Below are 23,725 nucleotides of genomic sequence, written 5' to 3' on the forward strand. Positions count from 1 at the left end.
AAGCAATGTTATTGTTACATCACAGGAGATGATGTCACAATGTCATGACGTCACATATATATTACATCACAATCGCAGGTTTTACAACGTGAACAATCTCACGTTCGTCTATTTCCGTCAAGCCTCTGTTGGCTGTTTGCAGTGTGAAGCGTTCGACGCAGTAATCCAGCTGTGTGTGGTGTCGGAGGGAAACAAATCAGTTGTTGGCTGTAGTTTTAATTCGTTATCATAATTAGTATGCTTCAAGAAAAACGCGCGCGTGCGTGAGAGTGAAATACTTGTCTTCAACCCCAATCACGGTATATGAATACGTTTCATGCTAAAAAAAAGTAATTGTCTCAGTTGCGAAATGTGATTTTCTTTTTTTTCAGAAGTCACATTGCCATTGTACATTGATGTTTTTTTTGTTGCCACTGCGAAGTTTTAACTGCCATAGCAATCAAGTTAATATTGTATATGTAAACTCTGCCGACGGCGTCTATAGACTCTGCTCTCACATACAGCCGACGGCGTCTATAGACTATGCTCTCACATACAGCCGACAACGTCTGTAGACTATGCTCTCACATACAGCCGACAGCGTCTATAGACTCTGCTCTCACATACAGCAGACGGCGTCTATAGTATCTGCTCTCACATACAGCCGACAGCGTCTATAGACTCTGCTCTCACATACAGCAGACGGCGTCTATAGACTCTGCTCTCACATACAGCCGACAGCGTCTATAGACTCTGCTCTCACATACAGCCGACAGCGTCTATAGACTCTGCTCTCACATACAGCAGACGGCGTCTATAGACTCTGCTCTCACATACAGCCGACAGCGTCTATAGACTCTGCTCTCACATACAGCAGACGGCGTCTATAGACTATGCTCTCACATACAGCCGACAACGTCTATAGACTCTGCTCTCACATACAGCAGACGGCGTCTATAAACTCTGCCCTCACATACAGCAGACGGCGTCTATAGACTCTGCTCTCACATACAGCAGACGGCGTCTGTAGACTATGCACTCACATACAGCCGACAGCGTCTAGACTCTGCTATTGTGCCACCGACGGCATCTGCTGAGAGTAAAGCATCTTGCTAATCATGTTGTAGACTAACATCTAGTCTCTGGAATGAACACATCTTACATAAAAAAACAGTTGTTCAGTTATCTTAATAAAAATATAATAAAAAGGAGCCCAGTGACTCTTCATTTTCAGATACTGCAGTGATCTAGACTTGCCAAACATTATAGACTTGAATGGGCTGTATTTGATATATATTAGTATCAGGGTCTGTAAGACAGACTAATCATATTGTTTCTATTGTAGAATCACCAAAGTTCGAGATACAAGATGCCTCGGTTGATACTGGAGTTTCTAAAAGCATATGCCTGAAGTGTCCAACGTGGTCAAGGTGGGCTTCTTGAAGTAGTTTGGCAAACATAAGTAGTTTACTGATGATTCGTTGACAAAACATATACTGGAAATAAAATGTTATCATTCTCTTCAGTGAGTACTTGTGTGTTTGTTTGTTCTTGTACGCCTCACCCAGCAATACTCCAGCTATATGACGGTGGATTGTAAATAATCATGCCTGGGCCAGACATGTAATCCAGTGGTCGATATTGTGAGCAACGATTCACGCCGTATGGATACGATGGCACGCAATCAACCAAATCAACCAAACCACCGAGCCTGATCACACGATCCATTTCGTCGCCTCCTACGACCAGCATATATATAAGTGCAATAATCTTGGACGCGACGTTAAACAATTTCACCTCACCTCACCAGTGGGTACTTATAGAATTGTTCAAATCATTTCACTGCGTAGCGTAGCTCACCAATAACGGGCTTCAAACAGTATATCCATGACGTTGGGAACCGAACAGGGTTTGGGAGTGACGAGCAAACACTTTATCCACTTAGCAATCCCACTTTCAACTCATTTTGTGTTAGGATCTGTCAATTGACTGAAGGTCAACTGAACTTACATCATGGCAAATGAAGCTTGTTCCCACCAATGACGAAACCTGGAAAATCTATTTATGGCCATTTTCACTGGATTTGCAATGCAATTTTGAATTAAGCTCTATAGTACTGGCGATCGACAAAAAAAAAAATGTATTTTTTAACCTTTGTTTTGATAATGCTCTTAAATTCTCTCAAAATGTATATTTGACTCTGTAAACTAGTTTTCCTCTGAAATTACCAGACTGAGCGGGAGCTGAACTTTGACTTGTATATTTGGTGTCAAATCATTGGAAACCGTGAAGATCCGGGTTAGAATACCATGCTTGCCGTAAAAGGCGACTATTCTTGTCGTTAAGAGGCTCGCTTGATGCATGTCTTCATATCCCAGCGTGGATCGATGCTCATATATCACTTTAAAAAGATACCATATCTTTGTCTCACACAAGTATGATGATATGTTTACATACGAAATGCATAAATCATTATAAAAATATTTTAAAACATTTCTAACTGTAAATTATTACACTAAACACTACACTAAAAGATCAAAGGGACACAAGCTGTGTCAAGGGGACAGGCGGGAATCGTTGACCCAGGTTCAGTGTAGCGAGGTGTGTAAATCTCATGGAGTGGTATTGTTCATGATAACATAAAAAGTTGAACTTTTACTTTGAAAAGATTAATCATGTAGAAATATTAATAACATTTTTGGGACATTGTGTCCCGCATATTGTTTCACTGCCACAATTGTTCATACAATTCTAAACGATGCAACATATATATATGTGTCGCTGACATTTGATGTGCCAAGAAAAGAGTTTTTATACCATTCCATTCAGTTAAGATTTTAAACATGTATTATGTATAACACTATGATTGTGTCAACTTAATATCTCTTGTTTCTTGAGAACAATATCAAATGTTTCAGAAAGGCATTGTTGTGAAAACAAATTACCAGTTTTGTTTTCGTGATATCTTTTTTTTTTTAACATAAATACTTAACTTCAAATGTGGCATGTCCTCATTTCTGGTTCTGAAGGTGCCACATGCAAATTACTATATGTTTTACCTTCTGGGTTACATATGTGCGCTTTATGACAGTATAGGTTCTTGCTTCAGTAGGAGTGAGTGAGTTGCATGGTTTAACACCGCTTTTAACAGTATTCCAGTTATATCACGGCGTGTCGGCTTAATGTGGGAGGAAAGCCCGAAGTGATGCAGGTCTCAGATGTTTACCACTTCGGTGAAACCCACGAGAACGGGTTTGGTGCTGACAAACCTAGAAACATAATCGGGGCGAACCGGGATTCGAACCCACAACCTTAGGTTTCTGGCGTGCCCAAGGGACAACTCTGCACAGCGAATCGCGGCGCCTTAGACGACTGGGCCACCCGTGCCCCCTGCATCAATAGGAAGTTATGCCACAAAATGTCTTCGCGTCGAGTTGAACCTCTGGTTCTAAGTTATCTTGTTAATGGTAACATGTTGGCATATGGTTGTCAACCGTGACCTACTTTACGAACACACCTGTGCAGTTAGCTTAGGTAATCGTGTGCACAAAGTGTAGCTCATCTAAATAATAATAATAGTGAGTGTCGTCCGCAATTTTAAATCCAGGTATACTTGATCCAACGCGGAAAAGGTTTGTTTATGAAGAAAGTTAACCTAATGTGGACTTAAACTATTCGTGAGAAGACAGGTAACCATGTCGCGGTTAGTACGTGTGACTTTGGTGGCGTTTCTTGGTCTGTGTCACTGTCACTGGTCGATCTTGCTGCCGAAACTGATGCTCCGTTTTCTTGGATGAGGCCGGACAAGTTTGACTATATTTATGACATGTTTTCGACCGTAACTGGCGAAAATTGTTGTTCAAAACCAACCGAACAGTTAAATCTCCCCAGAGAAACTATAGCCCAAATCCCAAAATACAACAATCTCTTGAGCACAGTGATATACTCAAACAGATCGGCTATGCTACATATGCACAACATGGCCCTCAACCGAGCCTTCTTCTATAGTTTTATATACCAGAAATTAAACAATACGTGGGATTTCTTAAACCAGCCAGGCTTATAATATTACTATATGTCCGCGGCGGCTGATGTTTCTGCGAGCCCAGGCTTCTTGAACGGTTCAGCCTTGTATTTTGACTTCAACTGCAGCTACCCCAACTGGTTTCGTACCTATCCGTTCAACAATACCATTCCGTTCTTTGGACCATATATGGTCTCTGGTTGGACAAACAAGATGCAAATTATTATCCATGAAAAGTTGGGCTTAACTTGCGCATTTGCGTTAAAGTGATTTAATTGTGAAAAACAACTTTATTGACGGCCAGACTTCGTAATCGTAATGTCATCTTTGAAAAAGAGCGGTTGCGTACAATTGGAATGCTTGCAGTCGGAAATGCCCAAAACGTTGTTGCTCGGTGTTTTTGAATTCGTCGTAACACGTTGACCGTACTCAGGATCACTGGCTTACGCCGATGCAGAGACTTTGAGGAAAATAGCATGACATTCCACGACGACGTCCAACTGTACGTGCAAGTGTTCTGCCACGTCTTCAAATTGCACGCCTGGCATGGTCAAGGGTTGATCAACTTCTGGTTACAGGACTGGCGGTTAGTCCTCACAGGTTTTATCTTGACAGCAGTGATGGCCGTCAGCGTGGTTTTGGACACTGATGTCGACATCGACATTGTGTCTCATGGAACGTTTACACAGACTTCCAAACCAACCAACCGCGAAATGCCTTGGTCCAGATCTGGAATGACATCCCACAAGCCTTCCTCGGCCATCTTGTGTTGTCAATGAGGTCCCATTGTCAAGCTTGTGTTACTGCTAATGGTGGTCATACCCGATGCTGACTTGTGAACAGACAATTAACCCCAAACCACTTTCAGCCATTTAACGACGTTTAGAGAGGACATGTGTTGACACTGTCATGATGAATTCATGTTTCATGGGCATCAATATATTGTTCTGTTGCAAAATCCTTCTTTCTTTATATTTATTTATTATTTTCCATGATAGCCACTGATGCACCGGAACTTTATTTCGCTAGTATACATGCACTCGTGGATATTGCCCATGAGGTAAATATCTATGATAGCAGGGTCACTTCTATTCTCAATGAACTCGGAGTTTTCATCGAGTTCGAAAGGGATCGGAGTTACTGATTTCATTGTGTTGAGATTGGCTTTGAGAGGGGCCACCTTGCACTGATGGAAACCCGTACTTGGTAAGTACACACTCAGACCCATACTTGAATGGGATTTTGGGCAACGTGTACACGTGCATGGAGACCCGTCCTCGAGTGGGTTTTATATATTCACCTCGTACACACGGAGACCCGTCCTCGAGGGAGGTTATGTATAGTCACCTCTTACACACGGAGACCCGTCCTCGGGGGAGGTTATGTATAGTCACCTCTTACACACGGAGACCCGTCCTCGAGGGAGGTTATGTAAGGTCACCTCTTACACACGGAGACCCGTCCTCGAGGGAGGTTATGTAAGGTCACCTCTTACACACGGAGACCCGTCCTCGAGGGAGGTTATGTATAGTCACCTCTTACACACGGAGACCCGTCCTCGAGGGAGGTTATGTAAGGTCACCTCTTACACACGGAGACCCGTCCTCGAGGGAGGTTATGTATAGTCACCTCTTACACACGGAGACCCGTCCTCGAGGGAGGTTATGTATAGTCACCTCTTACACACGGAGACCCGTCCTCGAGGGAGGTTATGTATAGTCACCTCTTACACACGGAGACCCGTCCTCGGGAGAGGTTATGTATAGTCACCTCTTACACACGGAGACCCGTCCTCGAGGGAGGTTATGTATAGTCACCTCTTACACACGGAGACCCGTCCTCGAGGGAGGTTATGTATAGTCACCATGTATTAAAACACTTCAGAGAAAGGAACACACCGTATGCCGATTCAAAGAAAAGTAAACGCAAATGAATAATATCGTACACATGGAGGAATAATGATAGTGGCGTCTAACTCAAGATTGTATGCTCACTACTACTAAAACATTTTATATATACATAGCATTACATGATGGAGTTAGTCATAGAGAGGGGGAGCTATAATTAGATCTGTGATAAACATCGCAGGTATGAAGAGAGTTCCGCATTAACAGCGCACTCTGGCGGCAAGCATGTGCTAATCATCTATCTCTTGCTCTCAGGTGTGCAATGACAAAAACCGAAATATTCACGAAAAATAAATACAAATTGGTTTGAAGTTAATAATAGCTAAGACTCACAAAATATTCATCTATTTATTTGTTGTAACATGTTGGCATGTCGTTGTCAACCGTGACCTACTTTACTAACACACCTGTGCAGTTCGCTTACCTGACCCTTTGCACAAAGCGTCACTCATTTGAATAAGGTGAGTGTCGTCCGCCATTTTGAATCCAGGTATACTTGATCCAACGCGGAAAAGGTTTGTTTATGAAGAAAGTTAACCTAATGTGGACTTAAACTATTCGTGAGAAGACAGGTAACCATGTCGCGGTTAGTACGTGTGACTTTGGTGGCGTTTCTTGGTCTGTGCGCACTGTCACTGGTCGATCTTGCTGCCGAAACTGATGCTCCGTTTTCTTGGATGAGGCCGGACAAGTTTGACTATATTAATGACATGTTTTCGGCCGTAACTGGCGAAAATTGTCGTTCAAAACCGGCCGAACAGTTAAATCTCCCCAGAGAAACTATAGCCCAAATCCCAAAATACAACAATCTCTTGAGCACAGTGATATACTCAAACAGATCGGCTATGCTACATATGCACAACATGGCCCTCAACCGAGCCTTCTTCTATAGTTTTATATACCAGAAATTAAACAATACGTGGGATTTCTTAAACCAGCCAGGCTTACAATATTACTATATGTCCGCGGCGGCTGATGTTTCTGCGAGCCCAGGCTTCTTGAACGGTTCAGCCTTGTATTTTGACTTCAACTGCAGCTACCCCAACTGGTTTCGTACCTATCCGTTCAACAATACCATTCCGTTCTTTGGACCAAGGGCATGGAGAGCTGACGATTACAACGAACCAACCAACTTCCTGCGAGAACCGACCAACAATACTATGGACATTCATGATTACGGAGCAGGAAGAGATTCCAACTACTCCAACTCTGCCTACAAGACCAATCCTTGGTACAGCTTCTGGATGCCAGATATAACAGGAGAAACAGACTCATTGCGAAAGTTTACGTATTCTGTGGGCATAAAGTACTCGAATACTACTGGGCACTTCATCAGTGATGAGTTTGAGGACACATCCTTCTTCGGCCCTCCCCAGCCAAGTCAGACAGATGGAGATCAGTCTCTCCCAGTGCTGTTTACATCCCCATATTTTGACTGTGGAAGGTCCAACAAATGGATTGTTAGTGCCACTGCCCCTGTTGTGGAGTACTTCCCCAGATATTCCAGATACATCCATCTTAGAAGACCCAGGTGAGATCCACGTTGTTTTTATTTCAGCAAGCAGACATGGCATGGTACACAAATAGATGACAGATGAGTAAAACAAAACTTGATCATCTGTTGATTGGCATTTAGATACTGTGTTACCATAAAGAGATGAAACCTTTTATTGATAACTTATTTATAGTTTGTCACAAAGTTTGAGGGCTGCTACAGTGTCCCCACTCGCCATGTGATCATCATTCAGCTGAGGAAGGGACTAGCAGTGACCTGAAAGGTGAACTGTTGGACATGATCAAATTTAAAGTTGGACAAAACTTGACCATTTACAGTCAGATATCGTAGCAACTTTTGATGTGGTCACTCCAAGTCTATACTTCCTTGCAACATTTCTTTCGTGTCTATCATCTTGTTCAAAATAGAAATAACTGATAACCCAAGTACATGTATTAAGAGGACAAGGTTTCCATTAAACTTTGATGCATGTATGATATTAATGATGGGGAGCGGGTCAAAACAGCCTCACAAGGTAAAGTCGAAATGGTCACAGAAAAACTCAAAACGGCCACAACCCATAGTTAAAAAAGTCATAACGGCCATACAAAAAATAAAGAAAACAAATTCAAGTAATGTGTCACATAGTAGTCTAGTGTATATGCTATCGCTGAATGAAAGGGTAAAAGGGTTCTCAAACACCTGCATGTATAGCAAAAAGATAGACAACATCTATTTTACTATTCTTCTTATTGTGAGTGGGGTATGAGATATACTGTGATTAAGATATGATAATACAGTTGGTATATTAAACCAGTAAATGTTTTTAAGATATGCTATGTCTGTATTATATCATGGTTACATCATCATAAATAACCAATCTCGTTAAAATCAGATCACTTACTCTGGTCCCTGTGTGTGTGAGGATGAGGACCCCTCCACAGAAGATTGGGTCGGGTGAAACTTCATTGAAATTTGATTACCCTGTCTAAGTGAAATATGTGTTTGTGTTCATGAGCCAATCAGATGTCAGCCTATTATTAGGCCTCATTTCTTTACCGCCTCAAAATGAAAAAGTTATTTGTATCAAATAAAAACCGGCACAGAACACAGATATGCGCCTCAATGGCACACCCTTTGAGTGTAGATGCTATGGTGCAAGAGGATGTATGAAATATCCACAAGAACATTAACAATGTAATAGAGTGGCTTAAAAGGCTGTCTATGCATTCAGAATTCACTGATCATGTTTACTTTTGCGATACAGAAATATGTTAGATTTGTCTGAATGCTTTTTGCAATCGTACTGTGCCTCAACATTTCTCAATGCTGGTTGGTATTCCCCTAGTGCAGATCTTCCTGCAGGGAGTTACTGTGGGGGAGTAAGCAAGATGGAATAAGTAACAAAATGTTAAATGTCTGTGTTGATCATGAAGTTCTGAAAGCATCTGTTAAAACGTCATGTCACTTTAGCATATTTAGAAAGAACAGAATAATATGGCCGAAGTTAAAGAAATTCTGCAACATTTGCTGTTAAAACCATGTTAACAATAATACGAGTAGAGTACAGATGTTTGTTTGTTTAAGGCTGCACTCAGCAATATTTCAGCTATATGACGGTGGTCTGTAAGTACAGTAGAACATGGATATAGCAAGCTACAAGGGACCAGAGAAATCAGTTTGTTATATACTTTGTTCGTTATATATAAGTTTCTGCTGGGAAATGTCTTCCATCTTGGAGAAAAGAAAACACAATGCACGTAATTGTAGCATATACTTGACACTGAGTGAGATTTCTTAGTTCCCTAAACATGTCACCTATTAGTGGTATTTGGCCTTGTCGGGGATCAGATATCAGTTTGCTACATATGTTAGTTCGCTGTAGAGATTTCGTTATGTATGTAATTTTTATATAATATATAGGAGATAAATCAGGGATTTTGTAACAGTTCGTTTTATCCATTTGTTCGCTATATCCTTCATACATTAACCACCATGTATGGTATTCACGTTTCTTTTGTCGATGAGTATATTTTTACTGATTAGAAAAAACTTTAGAAACATATTATTGTATGAGAAAGACTAAAATGTTATTGATTAAATTTCACATATTTAACAGTGTTTAACATGATTAATGCTATCATTAAAAATATTTGTTTTGGGCGACACAACCCAATAATATGAATTTGGTTAGCTATACATGGTATACAGGTACATGTATACACTTTTACCAGAACTTTACTGCAGTGAATAATAGATTGGAAAAACAAACAAACTATAAACACCCAATATCAATGACAACATGTGACTGGATACTCAATTGCCCAACCCATTTATCTGGAGCCTTGAACTATCTAGTGGTTTATTGTTGATCCGGTCCCTCAATTGGATTTGGAGTTGCCAGATAGTACAGCATCATCAGCGTGTGCCATCAACACGACCCCATTAGCCTGAGGCTCAGGAACTGCTGTCACTTGAACTATCTACAAACTACTAGAGCAATTCTTCTATCTAGTATTTTCACAGGCTTAAAATCCATTCTTTGTATCACTAACAACATTTCCATGCGCAAGTTTGAGTAACTCATAAAGACAACACACAAGGGATAAATATTTGATGTATCTATGTTTAAGGTGTTGAACATGGGCACTTGACTTCATTAATACTAACTGTCTTACACTGTATAAGTCTACCATGGCACAAACTCTGTCTGCAAGGACTTCTACATCATACAGAAAAACATTGCTATGGGCAATATATTACTGGTTTACTGCAAGGGAACACTGAACAATAAGGGGAGAGGTTTTGTGGGTGCTTGACAAGTGTAGCCTGGCAGGCCATCAAAGATACCAGTGTGTTTGTAATTTTAGCAATAACTTTGTGGGCTGTTACACCTTTCATGGCTGTCCCATAGCTTGTTAGGCTGACGATAATGGCAGACACTCATACCTATAGGGGACCACATGACGGTAACCAGATAGGAATTTCCCACCCATGGAAAATAGTCTGAACAGCCTAATTTGTTATAATTTACGCTGTCAACAGTTTTATCAAATAACCATAACCTTCAAAACCCAGGGATTTGTGTAGGTCTCCAAACTAAGTGCCCTAGTCAGGCTAATTGTTAAAATATCTTTAAAATGTGTTTTTTAAACCTTCTTATGTTCTTAATTTAAGATGTATTTTATAATGTTTAACACAGCAGTCAGCGCAATAATGTCAATCTAAGCATTACAGCCTCTTTTGCTTTCTTGGTCCTGTTGTTATTGAAATACAGGTCACTGCTTCAAAGACATATTAACTTCAGTTAAAATGTTTAACATGTTTTACTAATAAACTAAATAAATATTTTATAAACAATTTTGTATTCCTATGTGGGTAGTTTAACTGATATTTGCTGTATTCGTATGTGGGTAGTTTAATTGATATTTGCTGTATTCCTATGTGGGTAGTTTAACTGATATTTTCTGTATTCCTATGAGGTAGTTTAACTGATATTTGCTGTATTCCTATGTGGGTAGTTTAACTGATATTTGCTGTATTCCTATGTGGGTAGTTTAACTGATATTTGCTGCAGCATTGGTGCCGAATATCAGCCTCTGAACAGGTCAAGATATCTCTGAAAACCAAACCCGTATGACATGGAGAATTACTTTTTGTATGTTTATGTATTAAAGTTAGGACAGCTAGTTACACTTATAGTTTCCTTAAGACAAGTTGAGCGGGGCAATGATTCGCTGTTTCCATGGTAATAGAAATTTTTCATGTATATATCATCATTAGTGAATTGTTCAGTAATTTCAACCACAAAGACCGTGAACTCTTGACAAGGTCCTCGACTGATAGTCCCATGACAACCTGCCTGCTAAATAAGCAATACATGGTCCCACAGTTGCTAATGATAGTTTCTAGTGTGCACCCTCTTAACGTGATATGACATGTGGTGAAAGTGATTGTTATTGGCCAGGTATTAGAGGGATGCTGGCAAGCATCTCGGCCAGAGCTGTCTCCACTCACAAGCAGTCAAACAGGGGGTTTCAGTGTGCTAGAAGAAAGAATGTGGTACATAGTCTCATGGATTTTAAGATTTGTGCTCTCCAAGCCATGCATTGTAAGTGTTTTGTTATTTCTCCTGTTCTTAATGGTTTGTAGTGGTTTATAATGGTTCATAATGGTTTACAATGGTTTACAATGGTTCATAATGGTTTACAATGGTTTATAAATGATTTTTTTCAAACATGAAATGCAGTTTGAGGAAAAGAGAGACAAGATGGGTGCTCTGAGTTGGAGCAAAACATTTCACGAAAAAAAGCTGCACTAAACTGCTATTAACTGGTTTCAGTTGTGGTTGATCTCAGCCAAAAGTGAAATGTGCTGAAAAGGTCCTTTATGTAGGAGTTGGAGAAATGTTTTAGCTATGCAGGTGTTGGCTTTGTAGGGTAGGGGGAGTGGGGTAGTCTCGTGGTTCAAGCATTTGCTCATCACACTGAAAACCTGGGTTCTTTTCCCCCACATGGGTACAATGTGTGAAGCCCATCTCTGGTGTTCCCCACTTGGATATTGTTGGGATATTGCTAAAAGCTGCGTAAAACTATACTCACTCACTCAGTGTTGTTAAGTATTTTGTGTTACCTTCTTGGTTCATTATTACCTGTTAGTTTGTATACTTTAATATTCATTTGATTTTCACCTTGTGATTATGTTGATGTTGGTGTGATTGACATAAGCATGATAAGGGGAACAGACTACCATATTTTCTGGAGTAAAGAGCACACTTTTATCCCCAAGAGACACCGCCATGTAGAGGGGTGTGCGCGTTATACACGCCATAATGAGTTTTGATGTGTTTTCCCCCCCAATGCAAAGTCATTACCGTAAGCACATAGCACCCAAAATACCAGGTCAACAAATCCATACTGAAGTACCCAAATTAATCATGTATTTACACTGTCTGGTTATAAAAAGTTTTCATTGACTACCTGGGCTTCTGTTTGTGACCTATTTTATTAATCTTATTCAAAATTTCATTCTTATTGTTTACATTAATTTTGGCGAGAAATGCTGAGTGACCCTGTGTCTGTAAGTGACGTTGTGTTCTGAGTGCCATGTTGGATGTTTTGGGAAGTGCAAGGTTTTCTTGTTTAGTTGCATATAATATTTTTTACATTCTAGGTTTGTGGCCGTGTCAACGATGGACACTGAGTTTGAACGTATTGACATGAACCAGTGTCCACAAGCTGAGGGAAACCCTCCCCCCAACTACTTCGCTGGAACTGACCGATGCAAAGGCACTACCATGGTAAAAACACAAGGCAACTGCATGCTCAGTCACACAGGCCAGCACAAACTAATGTTGGCAAAGTGTGTTGAGTGTCCAACATGTTTACTCAAACACAAAAGTAACTGTGTTCTTACCTTTTGCATTGTAGTTTTTGTTACAACTTGACTTATCATGCTTATACAAGTTAAATCTTGTTTTTTCTATTTTAAAGATTTAGAATTGTTTGTGTGTTTAATTCGTTTCAATTTAAATACATTCAAAATTTCAAATTCTGCTACACAATTTGTGTCCTTCACACAAGTTACTGTGAAATGTATTGCAGTTTGAAGAGAAAGTGAAATTTCATTTTGGCGTAAATACTCATTAAAACAGCATCCAGGTACCCTGGTTCATCTGGACAAACATTGTGTAAACAAATAGAAGATTAGTCAGTTCGTAAGCATAAAGCCCGACATTCAGTTATGACATGATTACCGTGACATGATTAGTAGTAATGTTTTAGTTAGTGCATTCATTAGTTCAGATTTACTTTTGTGTGTGAATATAACAATTTTTTCAACATGTTCAATACAACAAGATATGATAGTCCTAAGACCAATCTCACTTTCCCCTATAATAAATGACCAGTCCCTAAACATACATTATGGGCCTTTGCCTGTTGTCAATCTTTCCGCTCTGAACTCATTAATACATGACTACCGCCAAAGAAAAAACCTCCATCTGGTGAAGAGTAACAGTCTTGAAAAATACCAATGAGACCTTTGTATACAAGTTTTGGCTGAAGGACAAGTTTGCACTTCCACAGCCTCGTGAGCCTGTGTACCTCCGATACTCTGTCATTAAGATTATGGTTAACAAGGTACCTTATGTACAATAACAATATTAATGTAACACTGAGCATGCTGAGATTATCAACCAGACCTTGTTACACAGCCACACTTTCCTTTATAATACTCTTGGACGCGACGGTAAACCCAATTTCACCTCACCTCACCTCCTTTATAATACTTGATGCAAAAAATTTCACCAGCATGAATTTAACCAACGTGCGTTAAAATGAATTTTTTGTGAGGTAGATAATGACACTACAAATATGATGAAATGTTTTTCTTATTTTCATATTATTTCTGTGTTAATGTATTTATCATATATAAAAACATTCTTTTATTGTAATACAATCCAGTAAAGGGGAGGGTATTACAAGAAGCAGTGCATGTGTTTGTTCCCACAGTGTGAGCCCATCAGTGGGTATGGCTTCAAACGGGGAGGCTACCAGTGTGTGTGTCAGCCTGGGTACTACTACCCCTGGTTCCACGATGGCCCCTTCCTTGGATGGGAGATTGAGGAGGCCGCTCGAGATGAGTATGAAGTTGGTTTCGACTGCATTGCTGTAGATGGTGAGTACAAATTCAGATAACAACATGTGATTTATTCATCTTATGTTTTAAATCAGATTGGCCAAGCTCACCAGTTACTTGCAGAATTATCTCTTTGTATTTAGGTCAGGTCTAAGCTACATAAACATTATCAAGGGCAGTATGAATATTTGGGAAGAATAAGGTTGTTTTATCATGTTTACTCTCTGCAGCAATGTTAAACACATTGTTTCCACTTTTTTCAGAGCGTCAAGTCATCCCTAACGTGATGCCTGAGTTTGTTGAGAGGAAGAAGAGATCAGTTTTGTCGAAGAAAACTGAGTTTTTGGAGATGACCCTCCCAAAAGCTCAGAGTCCTCGACCCAGTCCCCGCCAGAAGCGTCACCTAGTTGCAAGACTCAAGGACTACAAAGAGAAGTTGTTAAGGGAGAAGAGAAGTAAGCTGGTTGCTCGCACTAAGAGAGACACATCGCGCAAGATCCATCGCAACAAGCGAGATGCTGTGGATGAGATAGCAGCAAATCGCTTTGAGAACATTTTGCAAAGGATGTATCAAACCAAGCCTGAGAATTGCCAGTCCAAGCAGGCTCATGAGCTGTACTTGCCAGGAGATGCTGGGCACGGCGTCGAGAAGCTTTTTGAAGCTCAAGGTCGCACAGCACTCAGACTCGCACACTTCCTCAGCAACTTCCTGCAGAATGTCGACGAGTATGAAGAGTTTGGTAACCTCCGTGGTGACAGACGTCTAAATGAAACTCACATCTTTGCTGAAGTCATTGCCAATGTCATGAGTGACTTCAAGATAAAGGGCAGTGGGGTCTTCTTTGATAGGTACAAGTTCCGCATGTCACCACCCGTCAACAACACTGACCCCAGATTTACGGACGGTATTACACGAGAGTTCTTCGGACCTTATGCCTACAAACTAGAGTTGAAGGATGAGGGTCTGGATTATTACAAAGCAATAGACTTTGCTGGCTTTAAGGACTATTACGTTGATGCATCCTGGTACAGGGACATGAAAGCAAGATGGGCAACCAATCAGTATGGCCTGAAGAAATTCACAGCTAAGCCCATGATCCGGTCCAATCCGATGGGAACCAGTTTGATCCGCTTTGAATATTACCCCCTGACTTACCGAGCACCTCGCTATGAAGATGGAGAATGGCTAAGACCACAGTTCAAGTGTGATGGCATGGTCAATGATTGGGTGGTTACTTACGTTGTACCATTCTTTGGGAAAAACAGTCTGAAGACAGAGATTGAATTCAAGTAAGGTGCAAATTGAGAGCACGCTAATGTAGTGGTATCGTAGATATTGATGGTTAAATACGGGCACAGAACATAGACATAGGTTTATTGCTGGATGTATGTTGTTTGCTTACCTTTGTACTGACCAGTTTCTGTGTGTCCAGGGGTGTGGTCACTGTGGAGGCCAAGCTTGACTACCTGGATATCAACCAGTGCCCGGCCGAGTTCCATAGCGCCAACTCCTTCAAGAACACAGCCCGCTGTCACTTTGAAAGTCAATATGTAAGTAATACTAGTACCTCAAAGATATACCATTTTCAGGCGAGAGACATCTGGTTGCAGTTCTTGGCACTGGCGGAATAATCACGTGACAATAACAGTGATTATTTTCTGGTGCCAACAATTGCTTCGTGGACCTGGCGTCTTTGTGAGGGAATGAGTTTTAGAATGGGAACTCCTTTATTTGAAAAATCTTTCATGATACTGTACACAAGACATGTTGACAAGTCATAATATTGTAATTAGAAAATAATCAGGCTCATTCATCCAGATCATGTAGATGGTTGCCTCGAACACAACCCTTCATATTTTGTACCCACGCTTTTCAACCCCTGATGTGTTTATATACTGTATTGACCATATTATGCACGATGCTCCAGTAAGCACCCTCAGGTCAACTTCTTGACTAATCGGCAAGTAATCTAAGCACCCCATACTAAGACCAAACGTTTACATTAAATACATCTCTGTACAGTCCGTTTGACTCCAAATGAGAACGATGAATTGCAAAATAACTCCAAATCCAGAAAAGTGTATGAAACATCAATATGGTACTTGACCATGAATACCCGGTACCCAACAAAATCTGAGTTTTGTTTATTTTAAGACCCATGACGGATGAAGTTCTTTAAGAAACTATCATGTAATTTTGTATAGAAATGTGTACATGACACGTAGGGGGGACAAACCGTGGAAGGCACAGCGCAAGCACGCATGCACTGCACGTTCTGTGGTAGGGGAAATGACGCTCATGCCATAGATCTCGTCGTTGGAACTGCTGGTGCCTAAACCGATTGCCACTATTATAGGTTGGACTGTTGCTGGCCGTAGTCCATCTCGTGACCAATAACGTGGCTCTATCTCGTCAACGACTGAGGCCACACAACGCCTCCATGTTTCTACTGTTACCCGACCAAGGGATTCCTTTATGAGTTGTTCAACGTCTTGTAATTTGAACGTTGTGTTCAATCGTCCAACATCTACCTTGACGATGCCCCATACCAATTTGATTGGATTCAGGTCGCAGTGATAAGGTGGCAGTCGTTAGACAGCGTGACCCTGACCCTTGATGTAACTATCAACTTTATACACGGGGTCAGGTTTCATAGTTTTGATGATTTCATAGAGCTGTGGTTTCGTCGCTCGAGAAGGAAAGGTAATGTTCCTCCTTTGCAGCCAAGTAACCATGTCTCCTTTACGGTTATTAGAGGTTGGAGTCTTGCTTTCTGGATCCTGCACACTATAATACGGTGCATTGTCCATGACAATGAGAGACTTGGTAGGCAAAGCAGGGACTAATTTATCTTTCACCCACTCCAGAAATACATTGCCGTTCATTTCTGTGTGGTAGTCCCTGTTGTCTTTGGCCTTGGCTCTAAAGACGAGGTCACAGTCTGGGAGAAAACCCTGACTAGCAGAATCAGCATGGAGAACTAGGAGTCTTTCACCCTTTCCCATTGGTAACTTTCTACCAGACTCCTTACAGTCACCACTGGGTACCCACTGACTGCTGGCTGTGTGTGACGCATTTACCCATGTCTCATCTAAGAAGACGGGCTTATATCCTTCTTCACGTTTCTGCTTGATGGTACGAAGGTAATGATTTCGGAGACGAACAATGTCAGACCGTTCACACAACATAGCCCTATTTTCTCCAGTTATCTTTTTGTATTTGTAACCAAATGTATGCAACAGCTGCCATAGTTTGTACTTTGTAACACGTAAATCATGGTCAGTTTCAAGGTGTTTCTTCAAAATTCTTAGGGACAGGTACTTATTTTCTGAGTGCAGTTTAAAAATTGCACGTCTGACTTGATCCCTCTGAAAACTGTCTAATTTATCAACCTTGCGTGGTTTTGACATGTTCCGTACCTCCTTGGCCTGACTATTTGTATCTCGTCGACTAACAACATTTTAAAGTTTCTGAGGGGAAATACCAAGAGCTTTTGAAGCTCGTTTCAAGAATTTATTAATTGCATAAAAAGGCTTCGCTCTTTCTGCTTCACTTCTTAAGAAATCATACACATTCAACATCAACTGTTTAACATCTGCTGAGTAGCCCATCTTGTCATTGAATGAACACGGTCACTGTGTAGCACGTGCAGACCGTGCTTGCGCTGTTCCTTCCACGGTTTGTCCCCCTACGTGTCATGTACACATTTCTATACAAAATTACATGATAGTTTCTTAAAGAACTTCATCCGTCATGGGGAGGACACGGGTGGCCCAGTCGTCTAAGGCGCCGCGCTTCGCTGTGCAGAGTTGCGTCCCTTGGGCACGCCAGAAACCTATGATTGTGGGTTCGAATCCCGGTTCGCCCTAATTATGTTTCTAGGTTAGTCAGCACCATACCCGTGCTCGTGGGTTTCACCGAAGTGGTAAACGTCTGAGACCTGCATCACTTCGGGCTTTCCTCCCACAATAAGCTGACACGCCGTGATATAACTGGAATACTGTTAAAAGCGGCGTTAAACCCAACTCACTCACTCACTCACTCATCCGTCATGGGTCTTAAATTAAACAAAATTCAGATTTTGTTGGGTACCGGGTATTCATGGTCAAGTACCGTATTGATGTTTCATACACTTTTCTGGATTTGGAGTTATTTTGCAATTCATCGTTCTCATTTGGAGTCAAACGGACTGTAGAAGGAGTGCATATTATATGCTTCCTCCTGATTGATCTTCTGTCAAATGAACTAATGTATGGTTTAAACAATGAATCACCCCTTATCCTGTATTACCATGTCTATTGTATTTTTGTCCATTTTACTTTCAATCTGCTCACAGTGTGTGCCTTCTGAGGGGAAGAGGTTTACGCGTGGTGGCTACAAATGTGAGTGTCGCCAAGGTTACGAATATCCCTTCAACGACTTGGCCTGGTTCTTTGATGGTCAGACAATGGAGGAGGAATGGAGGAAGTTGAGCGCTGGGGAACCCAATAGGTGGGCAGATAACTCTGTACTCTATACAGTCTCTGTGTGAAATTTGCGTCAGTTTCTTGATGTCTGTCCTGGAGAAGACTTGCAACATTTGTAACCTGTCTAAACCAAGACAAGGATCTTCAAAATTAAAACGATTGAAGACTCTGTGTAAAACATCATTTAATATAATTTTTGTACAAAGCCCCCTTTTGTTGATTAGTCTGAGTAGGACTGATCACCTAAACATTTTGCTAAAGTTATTGGGGATGGAAATGACCTATTATGCATGTGTTTCAGGTATGCTACACTGAAGTGCCGTATAGCGGGAGCGTCGTCTGTGGCAGCAAGTGTGGTGATGACACTGATCCTGGCCTGTGCCGTCTCAGCGTGGACAAGGACATGATCCCCTTGTGTGGCTGGCTGGCTGGCTGCACACTGACACACACGGCAGACAACTAGTCTGGCCTCTTGTCTTACCATCTATTTTGGAGAAATTCTTCCCTTTGTTAGTGTTTCTATTGACTGTTCCCTTGCAGTTTTAAGCTGTATCCTATTTTCAACACTATACCCTATGCTTTGTGTCGTCCAGAGCCTGGCACACCATCTTGCCTAAAGTAGCCGAGTTCAAACTCATTGTAGGATTATATATGTTTCTTTGATACGAAAGATTTTAAGGGATTGACAGCTTCCAATGTATTCGAGCAAGAATCCTAAGTTGTTGATGAAACACAGTTCCAGATTGTGCCCAAGATTGTTATGATTTTAGGAGATGACAAGTAATGTGGGACTCTTTGAAATTTTTAGGTGCTTTGATTTACTTTATCAATCATATAGTCCGTCTTCATTCATGAGACTTTTTTTAATAGCTCATAAATTTGATGCAAATTAATTTTTTAAAACTTGTACATATGTTGAATATGTTATACCTTGTACATATAAATATGTGATAGTGATACCATGCTCATTTCCTGCGTGATCATGAACAGGTGATATCATGAGCCACTGAATGAAAACATATCAGCCCTGAAGGGCACCTTGTACATACACATTATATCTATATTTTTTAAATATCTGATTTTTTTATACAAATTTAACATATTTCATGTATTATATTTTATCTTTGTCTTAGGCTTGAATTTCAGGCATTTAGTGTTATAAACGATTCTCTACAATATGAATAGAAGTGCTCAAAATGCCCTTCTTTGACCTTAAGGTTAAATATATTTGACAACATTACATTTCAAATACCCGAGCAGTCAACATCAGTAATGAATCAGTAATACAGTCATTTGGAATTGTTGTGTAAGAAGCAATTAGCAACCTTCATGATTAAAATCATCTCTGTCGATGCACGTTCATTCCTGCCATAGGCACTTCCCCATGTTCCATTTGCTACTATATATATTTCTAGGCTTTGTAAAGAGATTTTGTACATGACAAATCAATAAATGGTTTTTATAGAAATTGAATATTTCTCATGTATTTTCTAATAATAATATATTCATAATTCATTTTGTTCAATCAAGATAAAGCATGTAGTTTTGGTCCAAATGTGCTTCAACTAGGTACAAGTATGGTCAAGAGCAGTGATATGAAAAACCATGAAGTTCTTCCTCTTGGGCTACACATTTGTATGCCTGGAAAACGTATCGTGAACCAGACCAGCTATAGTCCAGCTACCAGCTACAATGCACATAGGGGCACTGTACAGTACTGGGGACCAGCTATGGTACACACACACACACAGGCACTGTACAGTATTGGGGACCAGCTATAGTACACACACAGGCACTGTACAGTATTAAGGACCAGCTATAGTACACATAGAGACACTGTACAGTATTAGGGACCAGCTATAGTACACACACAGGCACAGTACAGTATTAGGGACCAGCTATAGTGCACATAGAGAGGCACTGTACAATACTTTTGGCCAGCTATAGTACACACACACACACTGTACAGTATTAGGGACCAGCTATAGTATTGGGGACCAGCTATAGTACACACACAGGCACAGTACAGTATTAGGGACCAGCTATAGTGCACATAGAGGCACTGTACAATACCTTTGGCCAGCTATAGTACACACACACACACACTGTACAGTATTAGGGACCAGCTATAGTACACATAGAGGCACTGTACAATACTTTGGGCCAGCTATAGTACACACACAGGCACTGTACAGTATTGGGGACCAGCTATAGTACACATACAGGCACTGTACAGTACTAGGGGCCAGCTATAGTACACACACACTGTACAGTATTAGGGACCAGCTCTAGTACACATAGAGACACTGTACAGTATTGGGGACCAGCTATAGTACACACACAGGCACAGTACAGTATTAGGGACCAGCTATAGTGCACATAGAGAGGCACTGTACAATACTTTTGGCCAGCTATAGTACACACACACACACTGTACAGTATTAGGGACCAGCTATAGTATTGGGGACCAGCTATAGTACACACACAGGCACTGTACAGTATTAGGGACCAGCTATAGTGCACATAGAGGCACTGTACAATACCTTTGGCCAGCTATAGTACACACACACACACACTGTACAGTATTAGGGACCAGCTATAGTACACATAGAGGCACTGTACAATACTTTGGGCCAGCTATAGTACACACACAGGCACTGTACAGTATTGGGGACCAGCTATAGTACACATACAGGCACTGTACAGTACTAGGGGCCAGCTATAGTACACACACACTGTACAGTATTAGGGACCAGCTCTAGTACACATAGAGACACTGTACAGTATTAGGGACCAGCTATAGTACACACACAGGCACTGTGCAGTATTAGAGACCAGCTATAGTGCACATAGAGGCACTGTACAGTATTAGGGACCAGCTATAGTGCACATAGAGGCACTGTACAGTATTAGAGACCAGCTATAGTACACACACAGGCGCTGTACAGTATTAGAGACCAGCTATAGTACACATAGAGGCACTGTACAGTACTGGGGACCAGCTATAGTGCACATAGAGGCACTGTACAGTATTAGGGACCAGCTATAGTGCACACACAGGCACTGTACAGTATTAGGGACCAGCTATAGTGCACATAGAGGCACTGTACAGTATTAGGGACCAGCTATAGTACACACACACACACTGTACAGTATTAGGGACCAGCTATAGTACACATAGAGGCACTGTACAATACTTTGGGCCAGCTATAGTGCACATTGAAGCACTGTACAGTATTAGGGACCAGCTATAGTGCACATAGAGGCACTGTACAGTATTAGGGACCAGCTATAGTACACACACACACACTGTACAGTATTAGGGACCAGCTATAGTACACATAGAGGCACTGTACAATACTTTGGGCCAGCTATAGTGCACATAGAAGCACTGTACATTATTAGGGACCAGCTATAGTACACACACAGGCACTGTACAGTACAAGGGACCAGCTATAGTACACACACAGACACTGTACAGTACTAGGGACCAGCTATAGTACACACACAGGCACTGTACAGTATTAGAGACCAGCTATAGTACACACACAGGCACTGTACAGTATTAGGGACAAGCTATAGTACACATAGAGGCACTGTACAGTATTAGAGACCAGCTATAGTACACACACAGGCACTGTACAGTATTAGGGTCCAGCTATAGTACACACACAGGCACTGTACAGTATTAGAGACCAGCTATAGTACACATAGAGGCACTGTACAGTACTAGGGGCCAGCTATAGTACACACACAGGCACTGTGCATTATTGAGGACCAGCTATAGTACACACACAGGCACTGTATAGTATTAGGGACCAGATATAGTGCACACACAGGCACTGTACATTATTGAGGACCAGCTATAGTACACACACAGGCACTGTACAGTATTAGGGACAAGCTATAGTGCACACACAGGCACTGTGCAATACTAGGGGCCAGCTAAAGTGCACATAGAGACACTGTACAGAACTAGGGGCCAGCTATAGTGCACATTCAGACACTGTACAGTACTGGGGACCAGCTATAGTACACATAGAGGCACTGTACAGTACTGGGGACCAGCTATAGTGCACCCACAGGCACTTGTACCTGATCCTTTGAGGATGCAACTGTTTACTCAACATACAGACAATGACAGATGTACCGTATTCGACGTAATAAGCACCCATGGCGCTCTCAACATTAGAACTATGGGTCTCTTATTAGAATATAATTTTGGTGAGAAAAAATAGAGTTGAAAGATTGTCAATATTGTGGTTTATGCTGACAGCCTGGAACGATACAAAAGAAAAGTCTGTGCGTATTATACACGACAAATATACTTTTTCAGAATTTAATTGCCCATAATTAAGGGTGCATATAACACACGAGTGCACATGTTGTTATGCAAGCATCGTGGCATACAGGTTCAGAAATAATAAAGCAAACATGTCAAAGCATCATGACATGGTATCATTGCAATCTTGGCCCCTCTTGGACAAAGTGGACAATTGTTAGAAATGTCGTATTCATTGTCAACAGATGCAGTCCTGGCCCCTCTTGGACCAAGTGGACAATTGTTAGAAATGTCGTATTCATGGTCAACAGATGCAGTCCTGGCCCCTCTTGGACCAAGTGGACAATTGTTAGAAATGTCGTATTCATTGTCAACAGATGCAGTCCTGGCCCCTCTTGGACCAAGTGGACAATTGTTAGAAATGTCGTATTCATTGTCAACAGATGCAGTCCTGGCCCCTCTTGGACCAAGAGGACAATTGTTAGAAATGTCGTATTCATTGTCAACAGATGCAGTCCTGGCCCCTCTTGGACCAAGTGGACAATTGTTAGAAATGTCGTATTCATTGTCAACAGATGCAGTCCTGGCCCCTCTTGGACCAAGTGGACAATTGTTAGAAATGTCGTATTCATGGTCAACAGATGCAGTCCTGGCCCCTCTTGGACCAAGTGGACAATTGTTAGAAATGTCGTATTCATGGTCAACAGATGCAGTCCTGGCCCCTCTTGGACCAAGTGGACAATTGTTAGAAATGTCGTATTCATTGTCAACAGATGCAGTCCTGGCCCCTCTTGGACCAAGTGGACAATTGTTAGAAATGTCGTATTCATTGTCAACAGATGCAATCCTGGCCCCTCTTGGACCAAGTGGACAATTGTTAGAAATGTCGTATTCATTGTCAACAGATGCAATCCTGGCCCCTCTTGGACAAA

At 41.2% G+C, this 23,725-nt stretch overlaps 1 protein-coding gene across 1 annotated transcript; it reads left to right on the plus strand.

Annotated features, from left to right (window-relative positions):
• Window positions 1-6,330: 6,330 nt before the first annotated feature.
• LOC124116322 lies at window positions 6,331-19,984 on the plus strand. Its single transcript, XM_046477604.2, has 7 exons — window positions 6,331-7,441; window positions 12,578-12,704; window positions 13,918-14,083; window positions 14,308-15,334; window positions 15,478-15,595; window positions 18,382-18,536; window positions 18,813-19,984. The coding sequence occupies exons 1-7, from the start codon at window positions 6,489-6,491 to the stop codon at window positions 18,916-18,918; spliced, it is 2,652 nt and encodes an 883-aa protein (XP_046333560.2). The 5' UTR covers window positions 6,331-6,488; the 3' UTR covers window positions 18,919-19,984.
• Window positions 19,985-23,725: the final 3,741 nt, after the last annotated feature.

Source organism: Haliotis rufescens, unplaced genomic scaffold (genome assembly GCF_023055435.1).
Source record: "Haliotis rufescens isolate VD_foot unplaced genomic scaffold, xgHalRufe1.0.p SCAF_5, whole genome shotgun sequence".
Classification (NCBI taxonomy): Eukaryota; Metazoa; Mollusca; class Gastropoda; order Lepetellida; family Haliotidae; genus Haliotis; species Haliotis rufescens.